This window comes from Zosterops lateralis (genome assembly GCF_965231275.1).
Source record: "Zosterops lateralis genome assembly, chromosome: 1".
NCBI classification, from domain to species: domain Eukaryota; kingdom Metazoa; phylum Chordata; class Aves; order Passeriformes; family Zosteropidae; genus Zosterops; species Zosterops lateralis.
In genome coordinates this window covers 150,324,933-150,350,840 of record NC_139762.1, presented here as the reverse complement: position 1 = coordinate 150,350,840, position 25,908 = coordinate 150,324,933, and the positions used below count along the sequence as shown (strand labels likewise).

At 48.6% G+C, this 25,908-nt stretch overlaps 1 protein-coding gene across 5 annotated transcripts; it reads right to left on the bottom strand.

Annotated features, from left to right (window-relative positions):
• Nucleotides 1–12: 12 nt before the first annotated feature.
• On the bottom strand, nt 13–25,661 carry FAM83H (family with sequence similarity 83 member H). 5 transcript variants are annotated; one of them, XM_083858743.1, is made up of 6 exons: nt 25,512–25,661; nt 23,901–25,165; nt 7,768–8,228; nt 6,258–6,422; nt 5,825–5,949; nt 13–3,703 (listed from the first exon to the last, which is right to left on the bottom strand). In XM_083858743.1, exons 2-6 carry the CDS (start codon nt 23,953–23,955, stop codon nt 1,051–1,053), a joined length of 3,459 nt encoding a protein of 1,152 aa, XP_083714869.1. In that variant the 5' UTR covers nt 23,956–25,165; nt 25,512–25,661; the 3' UTR covers nt 13–1,050. The 5 variants fall into 5 exon arrangements, with proteins under 5 accessions (XP_083714869.1, XP_083714870.1, XP_083714873.1 ...); XM_083858744.1 differs by having other exon boundaries at nt 24,834–25,165; XM_083858747.1 differs by lacking the exon at nt 23,901–25,165.
• Nucleotides 25,662–25,908: the final 247 nt, after the last annotated feature.

Below are 25,908 nucleotides of genomic sequence, written 5' to 3'. Positions count from 1 at the left end.
TGCTTTCAGAAAGCAAAGTTTCATGATACTATTGCTGAGACATCATAAAGGTGTCACCAGTCTACAGTGGGACTACAGGAAACTTTATATTCCTGTTTCGATTATGATTTTGGATACATTTTACTCATTATCTTGAAGCTTTTGTCTCTGTCCCTGAGGTTTTACTCTACCTGTGATGAATGACTGTTATTTACCCCTCTGCTCTCTCAACTGCTCATGCTGCTCCAGACCTGTCACCTCATGAACTGCAGTTACACTGTCAAGGAAGTCACTACTTGGCCAAGGCAGGACTTGACTTTAGATGCTTATTTAAACTCAGACTCACCTCCTAAAGGCCTCCTAAAACCAAGCCCTTCTCCATCAATAGCACCTCAACAGCTTCTTTCAGCTCAGCCTCTATAGCAATTCCCTATATACAAATGAACAAACCACAAGCCAACCAGACCCTGTAGCCTCAGGAACTGGTAAATACAAAAGCTGGGCTGCTGGAGAAGATCAGAACCACAGATTAGGCCAAGACATTGATTACAACTATTTTTTTTTTTTGTATGTAAATCTTCAAAAAGTGCCTCCTGTGTCTGATTCATTGTGAGATACAGAAAAACAGTAACTTCACCTGAGAAACTTCACTGAGCTTAAATACTTTTTCCAGTTAATACCTGCGTGTATATTTATCTTTTCTGGCCCAAACTCAAATATAGAGTTGTCTATATTTTTTTTTTTGTCCTGAATTTTGAATGGTTTTGTCTGCTGAAAATATTCCTTGGGTTTAACAGAGACTATCACTTAGTTTTGTACAGTAACAGAGACTTGTTTTTTAAGCATGTTGTCATTTTAATAGTTTTATTTGGAACATACTGTGATAAAGTTGTTTGATACCACCTGACTTTATTGAGCAAACTGTGCTGTGGGAGGCTCATGCTGGATACATTTCTGCTCACTAACCAAAAAGAGCACTGCCATTGGGGTTTGTAGGCATCATAGACAAGTTTCTTCCTCATTTCCCTGTGACAGTCAGTGATTAAATGGAATTAAATAGGATTTCTAGGATCATTTTTTGGTCTTGAAGGTCCCTAGGATTTTGGGCATGAATTTTCCCATTTTTTTGTCTTTGGCATCTGTGTCATATTCCTCTTCACTGGGAGTCGTGTGTTCGTCCTTCTTGCAGAACACCTCGAACCTGCTGTAGACTCGCTTCTCCTTCCGCATGTTCTCCATTTTTTTCAGGAGGGTGTCTCTGTCCTCTGATGGCTGCCGCTGGAGGTTCCGTTTCTGGCTCCCAAAGCTTTCAGACCTGTGGATGTTGCAGCTTTTCTCCTTTTCCCCTTTTCTTTCCAAGCTCGTGGTGGACCTGGAGAGGTCAGGGTTGCTAGTGGATGGCAGCTGCTTGGCCAGCTCAGCCCTGTTCTTCTGGCTGTTGGCAGAGATCTGCTCCAGGATCACCTTGGTGTCGTCACGCAGGTTGCTGCTATACAGGATGTTGGCTGTGGAGGAAGGGAACCTCCCTTGTGTTGTCTGGCTGCTCTTGGGGGGGAGTGGTGCTGCAAGTTTGTGGGGTTTTTCTTCTTCCACTGCTTCCCCCTGGCAGTCCCCTATGGATGATCGTTTGAGCACCACTGCCTGCTTGTCACATTTCCCACTCTCAGAAGCAGGTTCCTCCTCCAATTTCTTTTCACCCTTTGGGTTCAAAAGCTGCTTCAGCCGTAGTGACCCTTTTCTTAAAAACTCCATGGGATTTTGCTCTTGTTTTGAACAGTCTTCCTCAGATTTGTTGAGTGAGCTGTCAGACCCTTGACTTCTAGACAGGCTTTCTAGAACTGAGGATGTAGTACTTGTCCTCACCTGTGGATTCTTCATTTCTGTGTTGACTAATTTTGGAGAGTCTTCTCTGAAGGTCACTCTGTCCTTCTTCTCTGGAAGAGCCAATTTCTGAGTGTCTCCTACAAATATCAGGCTCTCCTTCTCTGGAAGAGGAGGTTTGTTCTCAATGGGGTAAAATCGGGATGACAGCTTGTCCACCTTAGTGCCAAGATGTGCCAGGGGATCTTTACTCAATGCGTCCCCAAGCTGGGGGGTGGATGAGGCCATTCCAAATGCTCTGTCCAACTCTCCATGCATTTTGTAAGTACTGCAGGAGTCTTTGGAGTCCAGCACTCTGCTTTCCAGAATCTTATACTGCACAGATTTGGTACATTTCTTCTCTGTATTCTGTGATTCCTCCTGTAGGTAACCCGAAACAGCTTTGGTGTGGGTGGTGACCGTGCCCCGTTCCATGTCCTTGCCCACAGCTTTGTACTTCTCCAGCAGCTCGGCCACTTTGGAGGAGGCAGCTGTCTTGATGGTTTCATTGTCCTTTGTTAACTCACTGGACATTTGCTCTTTTTGGATCATCTGCACCTTTTCTATTGTGGTGTTGGGCTGATCTAATTTGGCAGCACTGAAAATCAGAGAGGACCTGAGCCTGGAGCTCCTCTGGATCAAGGGATTTATCCTGGACCTGAAGGCATCTGGTTTCATTATTGAGGTTTCTTCACCTGCTCTATCAGCATCTACAGATTCCTTGGCACTGTCAATTCCCAGTGGCTTGCTATTGAAGGGCATGGGAGGTTTGAATGCTGGGACAAGGTCAGTGGGGTGCTTTGTGAGGGGATCCCCAAGAGCATCGTTATATGCCTCGGACTCCATCGGCATCGGGAGCCCTTCATCTGGTTCAGACTGGTAGGCACTGAGGTACGAAGAAATCCTCCAGTTCCGTAACCCTGTTCTGTTCTCCACGTTCTTGTCGTCATCCTGGTCTTCATCCTTGTCCTGCAGGAACAGGCGCTGCTCCAGGCTCTGCTTCTGCGTGGGAGAAGTCTGGCAAATGAATTTCTGTCCTATATTCTGCCTCCGTAACATCATTCCCATGGGGCCATTGCCCGCAGGGTTCAGCTGGTCAGAGCCATGCCTCACCTCCCTGGAAGAATTTGAGGGCACGTAATCCAGCCGTAAGGGGAAACCCTCCTGTTGGAAACTGGGCTCCAGTTCAGGGTATCGGGGTCCGTCTCCGTAGTCTTCCAGTTCATTGAATCCCGGCCTCCCCCCTCGAATCCTGTCAAAGAATCCCTGAGGTCTGCCAGAAAGATGGGGATGTTCAAACTGGTACTGGTAGAACTGGTCCTTCTGGAAATGACTGGATTGGATTTTGAACTCATCCATGTTGTTCATGAACATCTGCCGTGTGTACTGCTTGGCAGAAGCAAAATTTTCAAATGTTCCTTCTGCAAAACTATGTCTCTTAAAAGCGTCCAGCTCCAGCTGCTTGGAACGGAGAAAACCCCTGACTGGATCCATCTGGGAATTCTCCATTTCCACCTTTTTATACATCCGCAAGGCTGACCCCTCCACAGTGTGCCGCAGCATGTCATCCCGTCGGAAATTGGAGAGGAAGTACCTGTCCGGATCCACCCTGTCCATGAAGGAGGGGAAGAGACTCTCATCCCTCTGGAACATCAGGGGGCCTTTTTTGGGAAAGAAAGGCATGTTATTGCCAAAGGGAGCCATGGCAAACGTGTTCTCTGCCTTTGCCAAGAGGTTGGCTGGAGGAACGAGAGGTTCCGACTGTGCAAACAAAATGCGGAATTCTTCGTCAAAGCTGGCCACCAGCTCACCCTGGAAAATGTGTGCAATGCTCCTGTGAATCTTCTCAAAGGACCACATGAAACTGAAGAGAAAGCAGAAGTGATGGAGGGTGTTACCATCGAGTAACTCAGCTGTTTTCATTAAAACATTTGCTCACCTGAAGCAAATTCTACATTTTCTGCTGGGGCAGAAATAGGGCAAAGTAATGGCAGAAAATTCCCCGGCAGCTATTGTTACACATGACTGTTCCCAAAACTAACAGTTTGATTTGGGATCACATCTTTGCAGAGAATTTTACAAGGCAATAAATGATTTCTGTTCTAAAAAGCCAGTCAGTCGTGTCACCCAGAGTGTGAGCTGATGATAATCCTTATGTGAAGTAGATGTTCCCATCTTTAACACTGTCAGTAATGACCTGGACAACAGTCAGCACCCTCAGCACCTGGCAGGTGACACCAGTCAGGGGGACCCCAAAGGCTGGGGAGATGTGTTGACAGGAACCTCCAGAAAAAACCCAAGACCTTACTCCTGAGGTGGCACAACCCTTCCACCCACACAATTTGAGGAGGACTGAACAGAAGGAGCTGGGCTGGAAATGAGGGAGGAAGATGTTCAGTGTTACAGTGTTCGTCTTCCCAAGTCAAGCTCTGCTTTTTTTTTTTTCCCATCTGCTGACTGATGGGAAGCAGGGAAGGGATGTCTTATTTTGTCTTGCCTGTGTGTGCAGGTTTGCTGTAGCTGTTAAAATTGTATCACAAACCAGGAGTGTTCTCAGCTTTACAGTTCTCTACCACATCTGCTGGGAATCGTGAGGGACACCTTTGTGAGGCTTAGCTGCCTGCTGGCCTTAACCAAAACCCTTAGAATTACTGTCTTTCTTTGTTTTTCCTAGATTTTTTAATTCTTAATGTGAAGGAAGCTTGGTTTGGGGTTGTCTGGGCTCAAGGACTTCTTTAGTTGGTGTATCTACCTCCACTGCAAAATGGAGTACTTTTCCCAAAAAATTTATACTCAGTGTCCTTCAGTGAGCAGAATTTCTGTCCCTGAAATCTCCATGTGGAAGTGCCAGAATGCTGCTTTACCAATTCACCAGCCTGTTTCTCAGAATCCCAGACTGGTTTGGGTTGGAAGGGACCATCATACTTTGTTTCATCTTCTCTGCCACGTGCAGGGACACCTTCCACCAGCCCAGGTTGCTCCAAGCCTCGTTGAGCCTCACCTTGAACACTTCCACAACTTCCCACTTCAGAAATGATACAATATTTGAAAGCCAAAGCACATGGAAATGTGGCAGAAGTACTCCTGAACAATTAACTTGATGCTCTCATAAACAAAAAATCATCCAATTGGAACAGTTAGTTGTTTGGTACAGCATCAAATGTGAGTAATTCTTTTCAAACATCACGAAAAAACCCAAAGTGGAATCTTATTCTCAAGGAATGTGCACCTTAATCAGATTCTTTTTTTTTTTTTCATATGCTGTGTTTTAATACCCTTAATTCTATTTGCTTCCACCATGAGAAGCAACTCATGGCAGACTTTGAGCAACCTGACCTAGAAGGTCTCCCTGCCAACAAGCAGGGGGAGAATCCATATGAGCTTTAGGGTCTGTCCAACCCAAACCATTCTGTGATTCTATGATTACATCCTTAGAGCATGACAGGTGTTTATCCCATCACCCTTTTAATATGTGAAGGAGAAATTCTTCTACTGCAGCTCACTAAAAACATTTATTTTGCCAAAAATGAACACCTCAGCTGGTAAGATTGTTATTCCCAAAAGGATGGTAATGTGTTAATGGCTGATCTCAATCCTAACTAAAACCACCCTCCACAAAACCATCCACCTCTCTGTTGCCCAGAGAAGCTGTGGCTGCCCCATCCCTGAAAGTGTCCAAGGCCAGGCTGGATGGGGCTCGGAGCAATCTGGTCTAGTGGAAGGTGTCCCTGCCCATGTGGGGCTGTGGGAGTGGAACCAAGATGAGCTCTAAGTCCCTTCCCACATAAACCATACTGTGATTTGGTGATTCTGAGTGGAGGTCAAAGTTCATTTGGTCCAGACAAAGATGCAAATCTTACGCTCCTTACACAATGGCAAACTCTCCCTGGAACGGATCAGACAGGAGCTGAGCTCCTCTGCAGCCAGCCCCTTGCACAAAGCACCTGAGAGTGTCTCTCTCCCCAAACTAGACAGGGCCCCTCACCTGTAGTTGCCACTCAGCACCACCATGCAGTCCACCAGCAGGAACTTCTCCTTCAGGTGCCCCTTGAAGGACATCCCCGTGCGGCAGTAGTAGGTTGGGCCAGACACTGTCCTCACCCTCAGGAACTGCAAACCAGAAAGGCACTGACTCAGATGGGACCCTCATTCCCTCCCATGCCCCTCCTTCCCTGTTTCCTTTTAACCTCCATCCTGCGTCTGGATTATCATCCAGCTCCAGTGGTTCTACCTGCAGACACTCTGATGTACAAACACCTTTCTCAGCACATCTTCAGCCTTCACATCAGCTCTCCTCACTTTCTCCACACTCATCTTTCACCAGGCTACTGCCCATTCTCAGGTGTTTCCTGCCATACTCTGTGTCACAGGACACACCCCCTTAGGACATGAATGAGGTAGGGCAGGTCTTTGCTCACCTCCACATAGTTCAGGTTGACTCTGCACTTGGCAGCTGTGTCAAGGAAGAGCTGGGAGTTCATTTCATCCAGCAGGATGTAGACAGGCACTCGGCGAGAAGCAGCATCCAGCACCTCAAACAGCAGATCCACATCCGTGAAAATGTCCATCACAATTGCCACCACCTGGGGAAGGGATGCAGGGACATGTCACCCACCTGTCCTGGCTCATGCCCTGACCAACCATGTTTCACAGCTTCTCACACCTGAAAGCTGCACTGTCCCCATCTCAGCTTCCTTTTGAAACATCTCAATTAAAGGTTCCATTAAGCACCCTGGGCTCCGAACTGGAAAGAGAATTTCTGTCCAGGAAGGTGCATGTTCTGTGTAAGCGAGGGGAAACCTCCCTGGTGTTTCCCGACTCAGCAATCCAATGATTTAATGAATTTTTTGGCCATGTAATCACACTGGATGGTGTATGGAGCTGGTCCCCCCACTCCAACATCCACGTGGCATTTTTAGGTAACTTCTTGGCCAGCATTTAGGCCGCCACTATTCAGCTGCATCCATGTGCTGATTATACGGGAAGCAGCTTCACAGGTCTACCCTCCTGTCCTTCCCAGCTCCCTGAGTATAAATACTTGATGGAAAGGCCGTAAGGAAGGAGCCAAACTCTTCTCTGTGGCGCTCAGGGAGAGGACAAGACACAAACTGAAACACAGTAAATTACAGTTCAGTTACAGAAAAGCCTTTGGGACTGTAAGGAGAGCATCAACATGGGAACAGGCTGTCCAGAAAGGTTTAGTCTCCACCCTTGGAGATGCTCAATGACATCCGGAGTGACCCTCTCTAATCGACCTCCTCTGAGCAGGGGATGGACAGGACCAGCTCCAGAGGCCTCTTCCAGTCTCTTTTAGGATTCTGCTAACTCTTGGTGTATTTTAGGATGGCCTAGGTCACTGTGCCATGGCAGCAGAGCCAACAAGCTTTGGTGCAGTCAGTGGTGGATTTGAATCATCCTGGTCCTTTGTTAGGTTCTGGAAGCAAAGTTAAGGGAATTGGCAGAGAACGTGATGTTGCTCAGCCTGGAGAAAAGGCAGGTCCAGGAAAATCTTAGAGCCCCTTCTAGTGCTAAAGTGGCTCCAAGAGAGCTCAGGAGGGACTTTGGACAAGGGCCTGGAGTGACAAAACAAGGGGGAGTGGCTTTACACTGCCAGAGGGCAGATGAGAGAGTTGGGAAGATGAGATATTGGGAAGAAATTGTTCCCTGTGAGGAGGATGAGGCCCTGGTACAGTGTGCCCTGAGAAGTTGTGGCTGCCCCATCCCTAGAAGTGTTCAAGACCAGGTTGGATGGGGCTTGGAGCAACCAGGTCAAGTGGAAGGTGTCCCTGCCCATGGCAGAGGGGATGGAACTGGATGAGCTTTAAGGTCCCTCTGACCCAAACCACTGCCTTATGAGTCTCTATTCTGATGCTTCTTTGGCACATGTGTGATTTTACTTCTGCTCTAGCTGGGCTCTCCCTGTCTCACCTGCTGAGCTGCTCGAATCATCCTGCGAGCCTCCTCCTTAATGCTGGGGTTGTCTGGTGGCGGTGGCTGCACCAGCGTTGTCACCTCTGTTCCCCTGAACCCGAAGACCATCGGCCAGCCCAGGTCAAGCTCAGGAACGGCGAGGTCTGAGTTCATGGGCCAGTAAGTCCCGGAGGATCCGTCCATGTCATTGTCCCCTGTGGTGTCTGTGCTGCCCTCCTGGCTGGCGTACTGTGGCTTCTGGAGGTTCTGGATTATGTGATCCACCTCAGAGCCACAGAGGAAATCGGGGGCTGCCTCCTCGGCCAGGAAACGCTGGTAACTCTCCTTGCCCTCCTCGGTGAGAACATCGAGGGCCAGACGGTAATACTCCTTGTAGTGGGGGGGAAGGTAGTTGGGGTCAAGGGGGTTGTCCCCCTGTGAGGAGCTTTGGGATCGACGAGCCATCAGGGAAGGGAAATCTGGAGGGAAAGAAAAAACATCCATGAGAGTGGTGTCATGACAGCAACACATCCTCCTCATAGAGCAGAGGCAGAGATTAAAAGAACATGGAGCAATGCTGGAGAAAGTTCAATCCAAAGGCACAGGAGCCTAAAATTAGGCAGAGGTGTGAGTCACTTAACCATTACCTTCACACAGTTAACTGTTTTGGGCCAAAATAAGGAACTAATCAACCAGGGCAGCTCTGGGATAAGCAAGGCAAATGCACCAAACAGAACGACCAACTTTCTCTTTTAGGCTGATGGTTGCTAAGCTACAATTTATCATTTGTTTTAAAGTCAAGACCAAAGGTGTAGGTGGTTATTATCTACACTCCATTAAAATTAATTTCCAAATGCTACAGAAGTTATTTATTATGCCTAATGTGGCCCTAAACCAAAAGCACCTGCCTGAACACAAGGGCACCCTCTGGACCCTTATAAATTGGGTGTTATTACCACCTCAGCATGTGAACTGAAGCAGGTGGAGCATGGGTGCAGCTAAGTATAAGGGTGTCCTGCTGGTGTAACACAGTCAGAAGGCAGAGGAGTCTTCATGAGATGAATGAAGAAATTAAACACAAGGGATGTGATCACTTCTTCAGTCTTCTCATGCTAAGAAAAAACAGAGCTGAAGGGGCTCACATGCAGTATTTGATAACTGTCGATGGGGGACAATTATTTGAGACTATAGACAAATCTGATTTTAACCCATTTTTGAAAGAAAAGCTGCTGGTGCCACAACAGTAATATCTGACTGATCCACAAATTGCTCAAAGCACTTTGGCTTTGGACTCTGAACTAATGCCAATGCTGGAATGTTCTTTTCCTGCACCCCACCACTGAGGTGCCAGCAAAGACTTCTCACGATCTCCAAACGAGTGACTCCTGCTAAGATACATTACTGGGTGAGTACAGAAGGTGAGTGTTGCTGCTGCTGTCATCGCCAACCAACTTCTGCTTCCAAAATGGGAGGGATTGCCACGGACTGGGGGGAAGATGAAGACTTCAGACTCAGACTATCATGCATTAAGAGCTGTAAGGATAAACTAGTTTCAAGTTCTTACCCCACCACCTGCCTAGCATACAGCCGTGCCATGTTTCTCCTGCCTCAACCTTCCACAAGTTACTCCTGCTCCAAACTGAAACTCCTGGTAAAGCTGCATGATACAAAAGGAAAAAATTATGGTCTTAATATAAGGATAGGAAAATCAAACAGGTCCACATGTGATGTACTGCAACAGATAATCATCTTTATAGTCCACACATGCAACTGCCTTCACAGTCTGAATTGTCTGCATTTATCTTCTCACACTAATTCTGTCTTTTTTCCCTGCATAAGAGAAAAAAAAAAAATGTACAGAGCACTCCAGTATGTATCTCTGGTGGAAGGGTGTGAACAAAATAGTCTTTAAGGTTCCTTTCCACTCAGACCATCCTGGGGATTTTGGGATTTTAGGATGCTCAAGTCACTTCCTCTTCCTGCTTTTAAGTATTTCAGCGGGTTCATGTCATTTTAAGGACCTGCTCCATGTTCCACTAATCTTGGACAGAAGAACAACATATCCAACTCATCCAGATACAACCCACGAAGGGGACAGTGGTCCCACAGCAAACTGCTCACAGTGCTCAGAGATGGGAGCATGAGAGACAAAGGACCAACTGCAATATTAAAAGGAAGAAGCATCAGAAGAACCCTGTGGTACTGCTGGACAATCAAGGACAGCAGAGGAAATGTTATGCTGGTAAACTAGCAAAGTAATTTTATATTGATTAATACAATTCTTTCACTACAGTTATAAATGAAGAGGGAGAAGATTGAGCTTTAAATAAGCATCAGGTAATACTGACTGTTATTTGGCACAGAAAATGGCAGCACTCCACAGGTTCAGGAGGAACCCACAACTGGATTGGGCTGGGGATATGGATGTTTTATTCCTCACATCCCAAAAAAGGGTGGTTTATGCCTGAACTCTGATTCCACAGTCTAGGGAAAACATGTACAAACTGTGACCAGGGCAGAAAATTAACCTTGCAGCTGGTAGGTTTGGAGGGACATCAGGAAACACCTGTGTTCATCTGGGCTGATTTGAGAGAACTCTCATTGCTCTGCAACTCCCTGACAGGAGGGTGCAGCCAGATGGGGGTCAGGTTCTGCTCCCAGTTTTTACAGTGAGGAGTTACTTGAGTTCCCCAAGTGGTGGTGCTCAGTATATTTGTGAATTAAGCAGGGGAAATGGTACCAGCAAAGAAGTAAATTTGATGTGAAAGCAAACTGATCCTCATGGATTTTCCTAAGACATGGATATGGAGCTAGGGGTGTCCTGGTACCACTGAACACAGCAAAGGGGGTGGGCTGCTGGCCTGCTAGGGATGATCAGGGGGAGCCTGCAGGGGATGTTTGGAGGGGGCCTGGAAAACTCAGCACTTATTGTGTGTTATTTCCTCCAAAATAGACCCGCAACTCAGAATTGTGAAATAAAACCCCATTAAGTGCCCCCATAAGTGTCTGCCCCGGCTCTGCATGTGTTCCATGGCTTGGAGCCACCTGGTCTGGTGGAAGGTGTCCTTGCCCCGGGCACAGGGTGGAACAAGATGAACTTTAAGGTCCCTTCCAACCCAAACCATCTTGTGCTTCCTTGATTCCATTAATTGTTGGTGTCCTTTAATTCCCTGAGTTGCAACAAGAACAATACCATGTTGATGAATTCTCAGTTTGCATGAAAAATGTTGGTTTATCCACATAAGTAAATAAATAAATAAATAGCTATACATACGCACATACACACACACAAAATTCTGGATATTTCATTAATCTTCCAAAATCCTTCCCTGTCAGGTAAAGCAGAAAGGAAGAAACTACCTGGAACCCCAAAGGTTATTTATGACCTCTTGTCACTTTGGTGGGTGTGAGCTGAGTTCAGGTAAAGGAATAAATAAAATTTCTCTTGTTACAGCCCATCTTGCTGAATTCAGATGGATTCTGCTCTTAGTTCATGGATTTTTTTTACATTTTGTTTTGCTCTGTTCCAGCTCCTGGGATCACCTGTCTGCAGCTGGCAGAGCTCTGAGGCCCTGGGTCAGATTTGGTGCCATGAAGCTGCTGAATGCCAGGCTGGTTCTCCAGTTCTGGATCAAATCATCCACTGTTTGGAAAGCAATTCCTCTCCAAATCAGATGGAAGCAATTACATACCACTTCTGGCTGATATTTGTGTGCCAGAGGGAGGTTTCTAAGACAGAACTGACTTTTAAACACCCTTTTAAACTCTTTTGACTTCTCTCTTAACTAGTCTTGATCCATTCCAAGTGTGTCCATTATTCCAGTGCAAGGCTGGATTTAGTGAAGGAGCAGTTCACATGCCTCAGGAAACAGGAGATGAACTACTCATTGTGCCATGTTGGTTTGTTATTTTTTTTTACTCCAGAACTGTGTATTCCAGGAATTTTGTAGGGCATTCCATGTTTTAAGTCTCGGTTCCTTTTAATAGGATTTCAGGGAACACAATGTCAGGTTTCCTCGCAGAGGGACAGGAGACTGGACACATATCAATTATTAGCACTTCTCCCTGATGGCTGGATTCTCCTTGATCAGGGGCACCTAAAACAACCTAGAGGAGACTGAGGCAGACCTCACTGCACTCCACAACTTCCTCATGACAGGAAGAGGAGGAGCAGACACCCGTCTCTTCTCTCTGGTAACCAGTGACAGGACTGGAGGGAGCAGCTGGAGCTGGATCAGGGGAGAGTCAGGTTGGAAATTAGAAAAAGGTTCTTCATCCAGAAGGTGGCTGGGCACTGGAACAGGCTTCCTGGCAGAGTTCAAAAAAACATGTGGACAGTGTTTTTTGGGGACACGGCGGAACTCTTGGGGCTGGTCCTGTGCAGGGCCAGGAGTTGGGACTCTATGATCCCTGTGGCACCTTCCAAATCGCCTCACTCTCTGATTCTGTGACTCCAAGTGGGGCTTGGCTCCTTGGTTGAACTTCAGCTGCAAATCTATTTCCTGCAGCTTCTTTCACCCCAGAAAAAGACAAATGTTGTATTTCTGGAATTCTGAACCACCACAACTGTCAGAGAAACTGTCACAAACTGAAAATACCCCAAATGTAGATTTTCAGCCCATAACTACTGATTAATAGAGAATTTTACTTACTTACATGCTCATTAATTTTATTTAATTAGGAATTTAATTTTATTTTAATTTCTGGTCCCAGTTTACAAAATCTTCTGATATGAGTAATGAGGATTTGAAGGAGAAATTAGGATGGTATAAAGAATAAGGTGTGGCAATTCACTTGAGGGTCTTTATAATGGGTAACAAGATAATCTTTATAGTGGCTAATAAGATATTCTGTGTGCAGTTACCACTCAGGCACTGAACTGTCACAGGGTACAGGAGGAGATCAGCTCATGTCAACCCAGCTCCTGCAGCTGTGAGCAGCTGTGTGATGTGTGCAGCCAGAGGGAACCCCTCAACATCCCTCCTTCCATTTCCATGACAATATTGGAAAACCAAGGCCCTGAAGTCCCTTGGTCCAAAAGCCCTGCAGTGGACCTCCAGAAGGGAAGAGGAAAGCTCAAGCACATCACCAATGTCCTCCATGCCTTCAATAGCCACAATTTTATCAGGAAAAGCTTCCTAGGGAGAGTGGGAGAGAACTGTCCTGACATTAGACAGGAAGAAAGGAATCCTGCTACACCCTGCCAATATGACCTGAGAAAAAATTCCAGCTATTGTTTTAAGCTGGACTTTTTGAGCAGAAAACACGAATAGAAGACCTGAGATGTTCTTCAGACCACTGAGCACACTGGCAACATCCCTACTGATCCTGCAGCCAAGGCCCTGGTGCTTCAAGGAAAGAAAAATTCCAGAAGGTAAATTAAGCAGCAAGGGGGGAAATGTACTTCTCACCATCACCGAGCCCTTAGGTCTTGGGGAAGTCACTATAAATAAAGTTCAAACAAACCATAGCCAGGGCAGCAACTGAGGTGTTCACACAGAGGTGCTCCATGTCACTCGGGATGCCCAAAGGTACCTGGCCTGGCCTCCAGCTGCTGCTGAGGAGGCTGAGAGTCTCTGCATGGTTCAGTCAAACCTGCTGTGCTTTAGATGCCCCAAGGCACCTGGAATGGGCCAAAATCACCAAGCTTCAGAACCAGGACTGCTCCTCAAGGATCAGTGACCAAATGCATATGTATAATGTGCCTATCTACACCCCCTTACAGGTGATGGAAAATAATAATATCCAAGAAATAAGGGATAGGATTCATCTTCTAACAGACATGCTCATGTTTGGCCAAATATTCTCTTAATTTTCAAATCAGTCTGCTAAAGCCTCACTGCTCAGACCTCAACAGTTCTAACTCCAGGATTCCAGATTCCCCCTTAGGCTGTCACACAATCCATCCTACCAAGATCCTGCTTGAAACTGTCAATTCTTTATACCAGAATTTACCTGGAGGATGGGAGGCCAACTTTGACAGGAAGATGAGTCAGATATTGGAGACACACTCTTCCCTGTGAGGGTGGTGAGCCCCTGGCACAGGGTGCCCAGAGAAGCTGTGGATGCCCCTGGATCCCTGGAAGTGTTCAGAGTCAGGCTGATGGGGCTTGGAGCAACCTGGGATAGTGGAAGACATCCCTGCCCATGGCGGGGGTATGGGACTGGATGAGATTTAAGGTACTTCCGACCCAAAATATTCCACGATTCCTTCCCAACATCCCATCTAAACTCTGCCCTTTGGCAGTGAGAAGCCATTCCCTCTTGTCCTGTCACTCCAGGCCCTTGTCCAAAGTCCCCCTCCAACTCCCCTGGAGCCCCTTTAGGCATTGGAAGGAGCTCTAAGGTGTCCCTAAAGCTTTCTCATCTCCAGGCTGAACACTCCTAGCTGTCCCAGTTTGTTTCTAGAGCAGCAGGGTTCCAGCCCATTCCTATGTGTCACATACATTCCAGAAGTCTGTCACCATTATTTGGCATTTCATGCACTTCTCTGCTATCCTAAGTGATCACACCATGAAATTATGTCCATAAAATTAGAAGTATTACCACTCATTATCAGAACCTTTAGAACCAAACCTGCAAAATTTAGTTCCTCCCCAAGAAATCCTTCTCCTAATACAATGGCTGGGACAAGCGTGAACACAGGCAGGTACACAGAACGGTGTGGAAAAAAACCCAGAGAATCTCCCGAGTTGGAAGGGATACACAAAGAGCCATTAAGTCAAACTCCTGGCCCTGCACAGGAAGCCCCAAGAAACAAGACAGAAAGAAGGCGGTATGAGTACTGTTGGCACTCTCCTTCACACACTGATCTGGGCTGGGGGTTGGGTTTTTCAGGAGGAAGCTGCAGGAGAACAGATGGCAGCTCTGTAGCTGTTTGCAGTAACTCCTCCCATGCTCGGGGGCAGTGGATAAAGGAGAGCACGAAGCAGCTTGCTGGAAACTTAACAAGTGGGAGATGAAGGCCGATAGAACGGGCTGATGAGAAGCAGGATTCAGTTCTCCTCCGCCCGTCTGCCTGGGCTGTGCCGAAGACACTGAGCTGGCTGCTGCTGCTGCTGCACTGGTGCATGGTGAGTCCCAGCGGAGTCACTCCCCTCCGTGGCCAAAAACCACCAGAAAGAGAGAACAGATGGAAAGGAAGAAGCATGCAGGTCTCAGGCATCCCTGTGCTACGATCAAGGCAGGGGTGAGGAGAGAGTCTCCAAGGAAAATTTCCCTTCAGCTTGGCCTGACATCTGCCCCTCTTCTCACTGGTATAAATGGGAGTGACTTTACTGGCTGTGATACCTGTCACATGCATTTGGTTTTGAGATTCCCAAAAGCTGTCAGACCCCTTTAATAAAGGGAAGAGTAAGATGTGATCACAGCCTGCAGATTCCTCCACACTGAAAAACACTCAACCACAAGGAATATTTAATGTAAGGAAAAGTGGGTGACAAAAGAAGCTGGAGGTAAAATCTGCCCCTTTACCTCTCAATTCATTATAGGAGCAGAAACTGGGAAAAGCACAAACCTGTTGACCTAGGCAGCATTTGGTGCCAGTCCATATTATGTTCCATGTCAATAGACTTTTACTGCTTTTTTCCTAACAGAGCAGCAGGAAATCACAGAGTCAGACATGCTTTGTGATCACCACAAAGCCCTACAGATTAAAATAAATAAATAAAAGGACCTGCCTTTCCCCAAGCCTTTGTGCTAGGTGTGAATCAAGGGTGCTGGACCGTGTTTGCCCAGTCTAAGCAAAAGGGAACCGGCTCAGTGTTCCCCTTCTCTCTCATCTGCTGTGCCTGGTGCCAGCCCTGCTGATGCCTCAGCACCTGGGGCTGGCTCCATCTGCCTCCCTGGTGCTGACTCCAGTGCTTGTTGTTACGTGTTCTGCCTGCACAGCCAGTTCCCAGGCTGCCTCGCTCAGGTGATCCCTTCCCTGGCTGGACCTGCTCCACTGCTTTGGGACACTCCCAGGAGCTGAGGCTGCCGCGGGCCTATAGCACCCAGGAAGGAACTGCTGGGAGGAAGCAGGGCTGGATCCCAGAGTCTGGAAAGGGCTGGGAGGACCCAATCTGTTCCCCAGACCCCTTATGTGCAAGTACAGACACAAGTTCCTGGGCTTAACCACCTCATCTTTTCACTGGCTTAGATACCACCAAGGAAAGAAAGGCAGCACAGACAGACTATTCTCTAGCCCACACTCTGCACAGGCAGCCTGTGTGCTATCAACACTTGAAGGACTTCCAAACCATAGGCAAGAAATTAATCAAGGCCCTTTTGATCTCTGTGATGGGCCTCACCTGACCTGCACACCACATCACTGACATCTCTTATGGTGGGCAGTGAAAAAAATTAATTTCCAAAATGTTTTGATACACCAAGTTTACAAATCAATTATTTAAAAGAAAATACGTGGCCTCAAAAAGATAGGAAAGATCCTATGCAAACAGACTGCCGATGTTCTGGGAGGGTTGGGTTTAGGAGGGGACAGCAATGCCTGAGGGAAAATGACTGGATCAGACATGGTGACAATGAGACATGGAAAGTGTTAGCTTGCTCTCAAGAAAATGTTGTACTTGGTAAATGATCTGGGAAGGGACCTGTCTCCTCAAATATGGTTTGAGGTGTGGGGTTTTTAATTCTGCACTGTGCCAGTGCCTTCTGATCTTGCTGGAGAGGAAGAACCTGTATGAAGAGCAGGACACGCTCGTCGTCTTCAGAGGCTGCTTCTGCATGTGCTCATTTTCCGTCCTAAGGGTTGGACTTCTGCTGAAAAGGATCTTGGCAGTCTCACAGGGATGAAGCACATGTAGTTTTGAAGTGTAGCCCAGAATTTCCTACTTTGGCTAGAACACGTGGCCATGGACTTGTACAAGAGCTGGGGCAAAGAGGAAGCTGCCCAGAGCAGCTGTGGCTGCCCCATCCCTGGCAGTGACCAAGGCCACACTGGACGGGCCTTGGAGCAACCTGGGATAGTGTAAGGTGTCCATGGCAGGGGATGGTCTTGAAGGACCCTTCCAACCCTAACCAACCCACGGCTGTGCGATAATGGATGCTGGACACCTTCCCATGAGCTGCTCTTCTCACCAAGCAGGGCTCAGGCACATTCCTCAGGACAGTGAAATAGGGGCAATAACTTGGACTAGACACTTTTTTAGCTACAACTGCCTCTGCCAAGTCCTAATTCTTATTTTTTCTCTTTCCATTCTTCTCTCTGCATTTCCTGCTGAGTCTTACCATGTTCTCCTTCTCAATATCCTCTTCAGGGAGTAGGCTCAAAGCCTGGGTTACTATCAAAATTTGTGGTCGGAATTTGTCATTCCTGTTCCAATGCCATATAATGCTCCCAGACCTTCTCCTTTGGTCATCTGAACAGCTGATCACTCCATGTTAATCATCTGAAAGAACGTCACCCCACTCTTCACTCTGGATGGTCTTATGTGGATCTCAGTCATCATTAAGAAAAAGTACCTCTGCCTGCTGCTGGGAGTTTCACTTCAGAAGTTTTGGCCATCAGATGAGAAACTGCTTCAACTAATCAATTTTTTCACTGAGCTTTCAGAGATCCCAGCTGCACTTTCCATGTTCATACCTGTGGCAGCTGACCCTGATAAATGGCTCCAAGAACTCCATCTTTGTCTCAAGTGAGTAGTGAAGGCCCCAAATGCCACAGGCATGTGGGAGAGTGGAACTGGAAGCCTGGTCTGCACCTCCAACTCACTGGACTCTCACTCATCTCTGCTTACTAGGGCAAGGGATCCCACAGAACATCCTTTGCTGGAGAATCAGGAAAGTGGCCAGACACTGACAATATCCAGGGGATCTTTCTGCAGGCCAGAGGAAGGGAAAAGTTGCAGAAGAATCACATGCTGTAATTTTCTTTGTGAAGTGGTTATTTACTGAGACACCTGTGTCCCACAACATGTCCCACACTGGGAGCATGTGAACCTGTTAGCCTTAACTGCCCCACGCAGCAAGGGTACAGAGTGGACAGGGAAATGAGAAGTTGAGAGTCACCAGCACAAAACCTGATTTTTACAGCAGCTGGAAATGAAATGTCATCCTGTGTGCAAAAACTCTTAGCAGATTGTCTGAATAATCACTGACTCCTTTGGGTTGGGAAAGCCCCCTGAGACACTTGAGTCCAGCTGCTCTCTCAGCACTGCCAAGGCCACCAGTAACCCATGTCCCCAAGGGCCACATCTACAATAGCAGTGCTCATGCCACATTCACTATCCTTCAACCAATTCCTTTCCCTGAGTTTTTATTCAAAAGGTAGCAAGTGTAAGGAAGTCTAAAACAGAGAACTTAAAAAAAAGGACAAACTGTAATTTGGAGAAACATGTGCTGCCCTTGACTTTTTTTTTTCCACACACACTGATTTTAGAAATGCAATCATCAATCTTCTCTTCCTCCTTAGGACTACAAAAATCCAGCATACGGGGCCTGATAAGCAGTCCAGATGTGTCCCATGTAATTATAAAACGCAAAGAACTCCAATCCTGCAGGGTTTGGAGCTGAATTTCCACTGCCTGGAAGGTTGTGATTGCCAGAAAGATTATGTCTAGAACATGGGTGAATCTGTCCTGAGCCATGACCTTGCTCTGAACTAAGCATACAGACATTTCCATGCTTACAGAATCTCAGAGATTGGCTATAGTTGGAAAGGACCTTCAAGCCCATCTTGTTTCACCCCCTTGCCATGGGCAGGGACACCTTCCAATAGACCAGGTTGCTCCCAGCGCCATCCAGCCTGGCCTTGAACACTTCCAGGGATAGGGAAACAATAACTTTTTCATTTGGCATGCAACTTCCCCTAAACCACACAAAAAGCAAGACTTTTTTTCCCCCCTCAAAATACTCCCATTGTCAGGTTGTAGCAAATTCAACTCTCTTTTTACCCCTCAAATGCAACTATAAAGTCCCTCTGGTAAACGGGAGTGAGACCAAAATGAAAATAACTTTCTCTCCCTAAAATGCAGCTCTCATGTGTCCATCTAAGGGGGTTGGGACACGCTGTGCTTTCCTGCCTCCCGATCCAGGGAGAGCATATGCACAGGGAACTGGGAACCAATGTTTAGCACTGCTGTCACCGTCACTGCTCTGGTTTGGGGTAGTTTGCTTTTACTGACCTATTTTTGGTCTCTCTTGCAGCTGAGCTTATTGCAGCTTCCACAAATTAGATGTTTTCAGCAGCAGAAGGATATGATCAGTACTTCTGTTCCTTCACAGGTCCCTTTTCCCTTTCTAACTGTTCTAGGAGATGGAGAACCCAATCCTCAGGCCAGGCAAGATCCATAACTGACCCCTATTGACCCTGGCCAATTTAGAGTAAGCAACACGGAACCATCCCTTCCTCTCCTCGCACACAAATCCTGAGGTCTGTCAGGCTCACACCTATGGAAAACTCAGCAAGTGCTAGCCCGTGGGCCTGTGCACGCCATGCTAGCTATCTGTCCGTGCTCCTGTCTGTACATGACTGTGTCGGCTCGTGGGCCGTGTCAGCACTCAGCTGCACACACAATCCGTGTGTGTGGAATGCAGGGGCCTCGGGAGCTGCTTCCCAGCTCCTTGCCCACCGCAGAGCTTGGCCCACACAGCACATCCCCTCTGTGCCAATTTCCTGACCACGCATCCTTACAGTGCTCCTGGTCCAAAGAGGAGGCCAGTCAGGGCTCTGTTATGGGGAGCTTAATCAGGCTGCAAGACTCTCCCCAAAGAATGAGGCTGAGGTTGGGAATATCTGCTCCTTAAGGATTTCTCAAAAGGGAAGGGACACAACTGTGTGAAGTGTTTGATAAGCAGTTTTGATCTGAGGACAGAAGGGTTCCTTCCCTCACAATCCCCAATCCCTGCTGCCTGCATTTGGGACAGTCTGGGTCCATTCCTTCCCCATCCCCAGTCCCAGCTGCCAGCACTGGGGCATTTTCTCACCATCCTTGCCTCTCCCGTCTCCTCCTGTCTCTTTCCCTTCTCACCATCATGGCGTGACTGCGAGCTTCTGCCACTGGAGCCTTCCTGCATAAAAGCAGCAACCTCCTGCCCATGGACTGCCTGTGGAATTCCCTGTCCCAGATGCCGGGTGCCCAGCCCTGTGCAGAGGAGCAGGACAGATCCTCCCCAGCCCTTGCCCTCCACCTCATGCAGCCATACAGGTACCCCAGGAGGTATCTGCCCTTCTCCTACCTTACCAGGGAAGCCGGGCAGGTGGTGGGTAGGTAGTGGGTCACTCTCTGGCTTAGGCGGCCATGCAGGTACCCACGAGGCCTCCACCCTTCTCTACCTTCCCAGGTAAGCTGAGGCAGATGGTGGTGGGTCACTCTCTGCTCACTTGGACGTGCCTGCGACCTGATTCACCTGGGAGCCAGGCGAGCGAGGCTCCACCCAGGGCACAGCGGGTGTGAGTAAGAGGGAGAGAAAGGCAAACTCCGGAGAGCTGTTCCCTCCCCAGGCGCGCACGGAGCCAGAGATAAGGGCTGTGCATTCCTGAGCCGCCAGAGGCCTCTCCCTTTTCCGTCTGCCCCGAGCCTGTCAGACCAGCTCGGGACTGGGAGCGGGGCAGGGCAAGGCCGCAGCCTTGACATGGACCCCCAGCACAGCCCCGGGCAGGGCCCCTGGGCGCTTGGCCCCAGCTTGGTCGTAGCCCTGCGGCTCCCAAGAAGGGGGATTTGGGCTCCTCGGGCACTTCTCGTGCTCTGGGTCTGTTAGGGACAGACGAGTAGCAGCTCTGGGCAGTGGCACCCCGGCAGCAGGAGGGGTCGGCGGCAGCGCCCTCAGCACCGCGGCGGGACTGCGCTCCCTGTGCCATGTAGGGGCCTGAGGCCGACAGCCGTGGCCTCCCGCCTGCCCCCATCACCGCGCTAGGAGCCGGGGCCCCGCGGGCAGGGAAGGGTTAAGCGAGATTCCGCGCAGCCCCGGGCGTGGCAGCGCCTGTTCCACCTTTCATGTCCCAGCTCGTCCCGCCCGGCAGCCGCCGCCGCCGTGAGGGCCGGGCCGGCGGTGACTCAGGCGGGGAGGGAGGCGGGGAGCGGGCGCGGGGCCCAGGGGTCCCGGGCTGAGGGAGGGGCGAGCACCCTGTGCTGGGCACTGCTGAGGATACCCTGCTGAGGGATCTCCAGTCCGCCGGCGGGTTTGGGCTCCTCACGAAAAGGACATTGAGGGGCTGGAGCGTGTCCAGAGAAGGGAACAGAGCTAGGAAGTCTGGAGCGCCAGGAGCGGCTGAGGGAGCTGGGCTCAGCCTGGAGAAAAGGGGGTTTAGGAGGGACCTTCTCACTCTCTGCAACTCCATAACAGGAGAGTAGAGCCAGGTGGGGGTCAGGCTCTGCTCCCAGGTAATAAATGACAGGAGGAGAGATCACGGCCTCAAGCTGCACCAGAAGAGGTTTAGGTGGGATATTTGGAAGATTCCTCCTGCAAAGGGCTGTCCAACCCTGCCACAGCTGCCCAGGGCAATGGTGGAGTCCCCATCAATGAGGAGATTTAACAGTGGTGTGAATGTAGCACTTTGGGGACATGGGTTAGTGGTGGTCTTGGGGGTGCTGGGGGAGCAGTTGGACTCAGTGATCACTGAATCATGGAGCCGTCTGGGTTGGAAGGGGACCTTACACCTCATCCAGTTCCACCTCTCACCATCCCAGGCTGCTCCAAGCCCCATCCAACCTGGCCATGAACACACGCCTGGGATGGTGCAGCCACAGCTTCTCTGGGCAACCTGTGCCAGGGCCTCACCACCCTTACAGGGAAGGATTTCTTCCCAACATCCCAACTAAACTCAGTTTTGGCAGTGGGAAGCCATTCCCGTCTGCCCTGTCACTCCAGGCCCTTGTGTAAAATGCAGATCTCTTGGAGCCCCTTCAGGCACTGGAATCGAGGTAATGATTCCTCAACTGCTTGGCTTCTCTTCCCTGTGGACAGAACACTTCTACTCTCTAATGGAATGTAGTGTTGTCTTTGTTTACATCTTTGATGTACCTTTTCTGTCATCGGGAAACTGCAAAGGATCTGTTTTGAGGCCCCCAAAATGATGACACTCCTGGTAGTGTCACGGCAATGATATGGCTATTTAAGGCAGGATCTATCAGACTGAGCACTGGTGACTACTGCAGAGGTGGCTGCATCCGCACCAGCCATCCCATGCTCATCCCATAGACCTTGGAATGGTGTAACTATGTTCATGGGGGCAAAAGACCAAAAAGATGAACTGTAATTAAACCCCACTGGATACAATGGAGCTACACCATCTGTCTGATATCTCAGATATACATTTAGGTTGGATAAGAAGTGCCCCTGCTCTGAAGCTGTGATTCAGAACAAGCTGAACCATTCCTGCCTGTAAGGAAAGCCAGTTTCAATGTGAGTTTGGAGCTTTTCCCTGAATAATACTGAAATATGAATTGATGAAATCCCTCAGAAAGTCAGTTTTAAACTATTTCATTCACTTTAAGGTTTCAGTGTGGCTTTACAAACCTTTTATCCCTAAATAATGATGACTTGTAGTAAGAATCTGGAATGAACCGTAAAGGAACTTAAAATCTTTGTGAACTTTGGCTTTTAGATTCTATCAGCCTGCAGGGACCTCTGTGAGTTATTCTGAGATGTTATTATGTGAGAGAAATCCCAGTGAAAACACATTGGCCTTCACAGAGTGAAGTGGTCAGAACTACCCCCTACACTCTTGTTTCAGCCTTTATCTCACACCAGTTTAATGGACTTCATTCAAGTCGCATAACCTGTATTTGATTAAAGTACTTCTCAGTAACATAAATACAAATTTCACCTTTCAGTCTTCTCACTGTTAAATAGTAAACCATTAAATCCTCTCACTTTCTCTTTTCCCCATCACTTAAATGGCATTTGTGGACCTTTTCTGTTCCAGCTTTTCAAAACTAACTTTCGAATCTGAATATCAAACAGGATGCTTTTACTTTCAGTTTCACTATTGCTGTATACACAAACACATCACCATTTTATTAGAGTAGGTTTGACTTCTGACGCAATTTCTTTTGCACTCCAGAGTGAATATTACCTGGAATTGCTGATTTTAAAGCTATTCCTAATGGCATTAAAAGGCCTACATCCTTCCACTTGGGAATTAGTAATAAAGTTTTGCTGCTTTTCTATTCTGAATGTTGGTTGTGTTTATTTTCTTGTATTATTTCCAAGATAATATTGGTTATTTTAGAGAATCTTCTTTCACTGTAAATGCAATGTACACGTGTAAATGGCGTTTGTTTGGTTTTCATGAATTACAATGTGTTTGCATTGTTACACTGGATTAGTGCAGCAATCTGGGTAATTACTGTTTGTCACCAGTGTCTTATTAGGCTCCCTCTGCCAACGGCCTGCAAACAAGGGACACTCATGTCCCAGATTGATGATGTCTGGATTAATGACACGGGGTAAAACAAAGTGTGTGGAATGAGCGCGAGACCTAATTTCAGACTGTGGTAGCTGCCTCTGCTGGGACTGCAGCTCTCAGAGCCCAGCAGAGCATGGCAGGAAATACCCTGAGCTGGTGGGCAGCAGCAGGGAGAGCTCTGCTGCACTGTTCTCCTCAGGAACCAACACAGCCCACATATGTTGGACAGGTCATGCTCTAGCCCTCAGTTTTGGCAACTGCCTGAACAGGAGCACTGCAAGGGGTCTCAGCACTGATCAAGAGGGCATAGCACAAATTTGTGTCCTCGAGTGCCACAGAATTCAAAGCACGTGGAGATGGGGCACTCAAGCACATGGTGTAGTGGTGAATGTGGTGGTGCTAGGCTCGTGGTTGGTCTTGATACTTTTACAGGTCTATTGTGACTGTAATGATTCTGTGAGTCCATCATTTTAAAACTGAAATAATGGAAATCTGACCTGATGGGAGTTTGGCTTCAGGTTTAGATGGGATACTGAGAGGAAGTTCTCACCTGTGAGGGTGGTGAGGCTTGGCACAGGGTGCCCAGAGAAGCTGTGGCTGCCCCATCTCTGGAAGTGTCCAAGGCCAGGTTGGAGAGGGCTTGGAGCAGCCTGAGGAGTGAGACCGAATGGGCTTTGAGGTCCCTTCCCACCCAAAACATTCCATGATTCTGTGGTTACCACACATGGCCCCTGGCTACATCCACCAAGGAGCCAGTGGCCCACAGTAATCGCTGACAGAATGCAAGGAACAGGCACATTACCTGCCCCAAAGGTGCCACGAGCAGAGACAAGGTAATCTGGAGAACAGGAACTCATTCCAGAGTCGCTCCTTTAGCAGTGCAGATCCACGGGCTCTTTGATAATGGAGGAGAAGGTGGTGAATCTTCCCTTTTACTCCACACTGGTGACTCATCCCAGCTGCTACTCTGGGTTTGATCTGTTTCGGCTCTGCATTTGTACACATCAGATTATCTGGGTTAAATGCAGCTTTGCTTTCTCCCTTTATCTGTCTGCTCTGAAGCTGTTTAACATGATCTGCCTGTTTTTATGCCATCTCAATTTCAAGGAGTCCCAGGCACTGACTGGCACTGAGCTGATTTTTTCTGCAGTGACTGCAGGCTCAGTCACTCAACTCACAGGTCCCTAATCCAATTCCCACCCCCTTCTCTGCTGACAGAATTGGAAAAGTCTCTTCAGTGGTTGTACGAGTCATCCCCCTCTAGTTCTTCACAGTGACTTTTTACTGTAAAGAATTGAGGAGAAATCCCACATTATCCTAACATACAGAGCCAACATCTGAATGGAACTCTGGGAGTGGGAACAGGAATGTGACCTTGCATAGTCTCACTGTTAGAAGTTGTTTGCTTTTTTAAAGTAAACTGCCTTCAATTAATGGGGCTGATAGTGAATAATCTGCGAAGAATCAGTGTTGTATTTATAGAGCAGCACTGTTTGGGTACCAGGGCAGGAAGTTGTTGTGAGGGTTTGCTGGTTTCTTTTTGTTTACCAGTGTTCAACCCTGATGGCCATCCTTTCCCTTGGGGAAAAGCCCAGGAAGGGTCCTTGACCTAAGGAAGGTATGTCCCTGGGATCAGGTCACTTGGCCTTAACCTCTGACCACACTAGAGGGTCCCCCGTGCAGACAGGGGGGATTCAGAACATCCAGTATGACCTGATTAAGAGAAAATCCAGACCTGCTTGGCTGGGCCAGTTAATGCTCCCCCACAGGAACAAGGATATCCCGAGCCAGAGCTCATCCCTGCACTGGCAGAGCTTCCATCTTCAACAGTCACGGGAGACACATTTTAATTTCTAGCCCAGACTCATTGCAGTCTGAAACTTCCTTATCAGGGGACGAGGTGCAGACACTGATCTCTTTTCTGTGATCACCAGTGCTAGGAACCAAGGGAACGGCCTGAAGTTATGTCAGAGGAGGATTAGGTTGGGTATTAGAAAAAGGTTCTTCACCCAGAGGATGGCTGGGCACTGGAACGGGCTCCCCACAGCAGCAGTCACAGCACCAAGCCTGAAAGAGTTCAAGAGGTGTTTGGACAACGCTCTTTGGCACACGGTGCGAGTCTTGGGGACAGTCCTGTGCAGTGTCAGGGGCTGGACTCGATGATCCCTGTGGGTCCCTTCCAGCTCTGTGATTCTGTGATTCATACAAACTAGTGCTGCAGCGTGCAGAGAAGGCAAACAAGGCTTTGCAGTCAGGTGCGCTGTGTGTCTCCTCTGTCCTCCCTGAAGAGAAACAGCCTCACTGCACAGTGGGTGCTGATTTAGAACGTTGGTTTAAGGCTATTAAGGCTATTAAATAAATGAGAATTCACCACAACTGCAGGTCAATGGTTTCTGCAGGCAGAGAACCGCACCTTTTCACTGACGACGCCCAGCTCGGGCCCTGAGCCGCTCCCGGAGCCGTTTCGATCCTCCCCCTCCAGGATCCTCTCCCGAGATCCGCTCGCCATTGCCGGGCTCGGCCTGCCTTGGCCCGGCCGGCCCCGCCCCTGCTGCGTCACCGCGCAGCGTCACGTGATGACGTCACTGGCAGGGCCGCGCCCCCTCCGCTCCCGGCCCAGCCCGGCTGGTTCCCGGCGCTGCCGCCGTTCTGGGGCCCGGCCCATCCGCGCCCATCGATCCCGCCTGTCCCTGCCCAGCCAGGGCCCCGGCCCGGTGCTGCTGTCCAACCCTCCGGCCCCGCCGGGTTCTTCCTTTCTCCCCCGGGGAGCTGCGGCTCTCTCGGACTCATCCACCAGCCCGGTTAATATC

Excerpts from the sequence above, each read along its gene's own strand:
- FAM83H (XM_083858743.1), bottom strand. The coding sequence starts at position 23,955 with ATGAGTTCCTGTTCTCCAGATTACCTTGTCTCTGCTCGTGGCACCTTT. Across the intron at positions 5,950-6,257 it reads TCAACCTGAACTATGTGGAG|TTCCTGAGGGTGAGGACAGT; the intron begins GTGAGCAAAGAC and ends TCTGGTTTGCAG. Across the intron at positions 3,704-5,824 it reads GTGCTGAGTGGCAACTACAG|TTTCATGTGGTCCTTTGAGA; the intron begins GTGAGGGGCCCT and ends CTTTCTCTTCAG.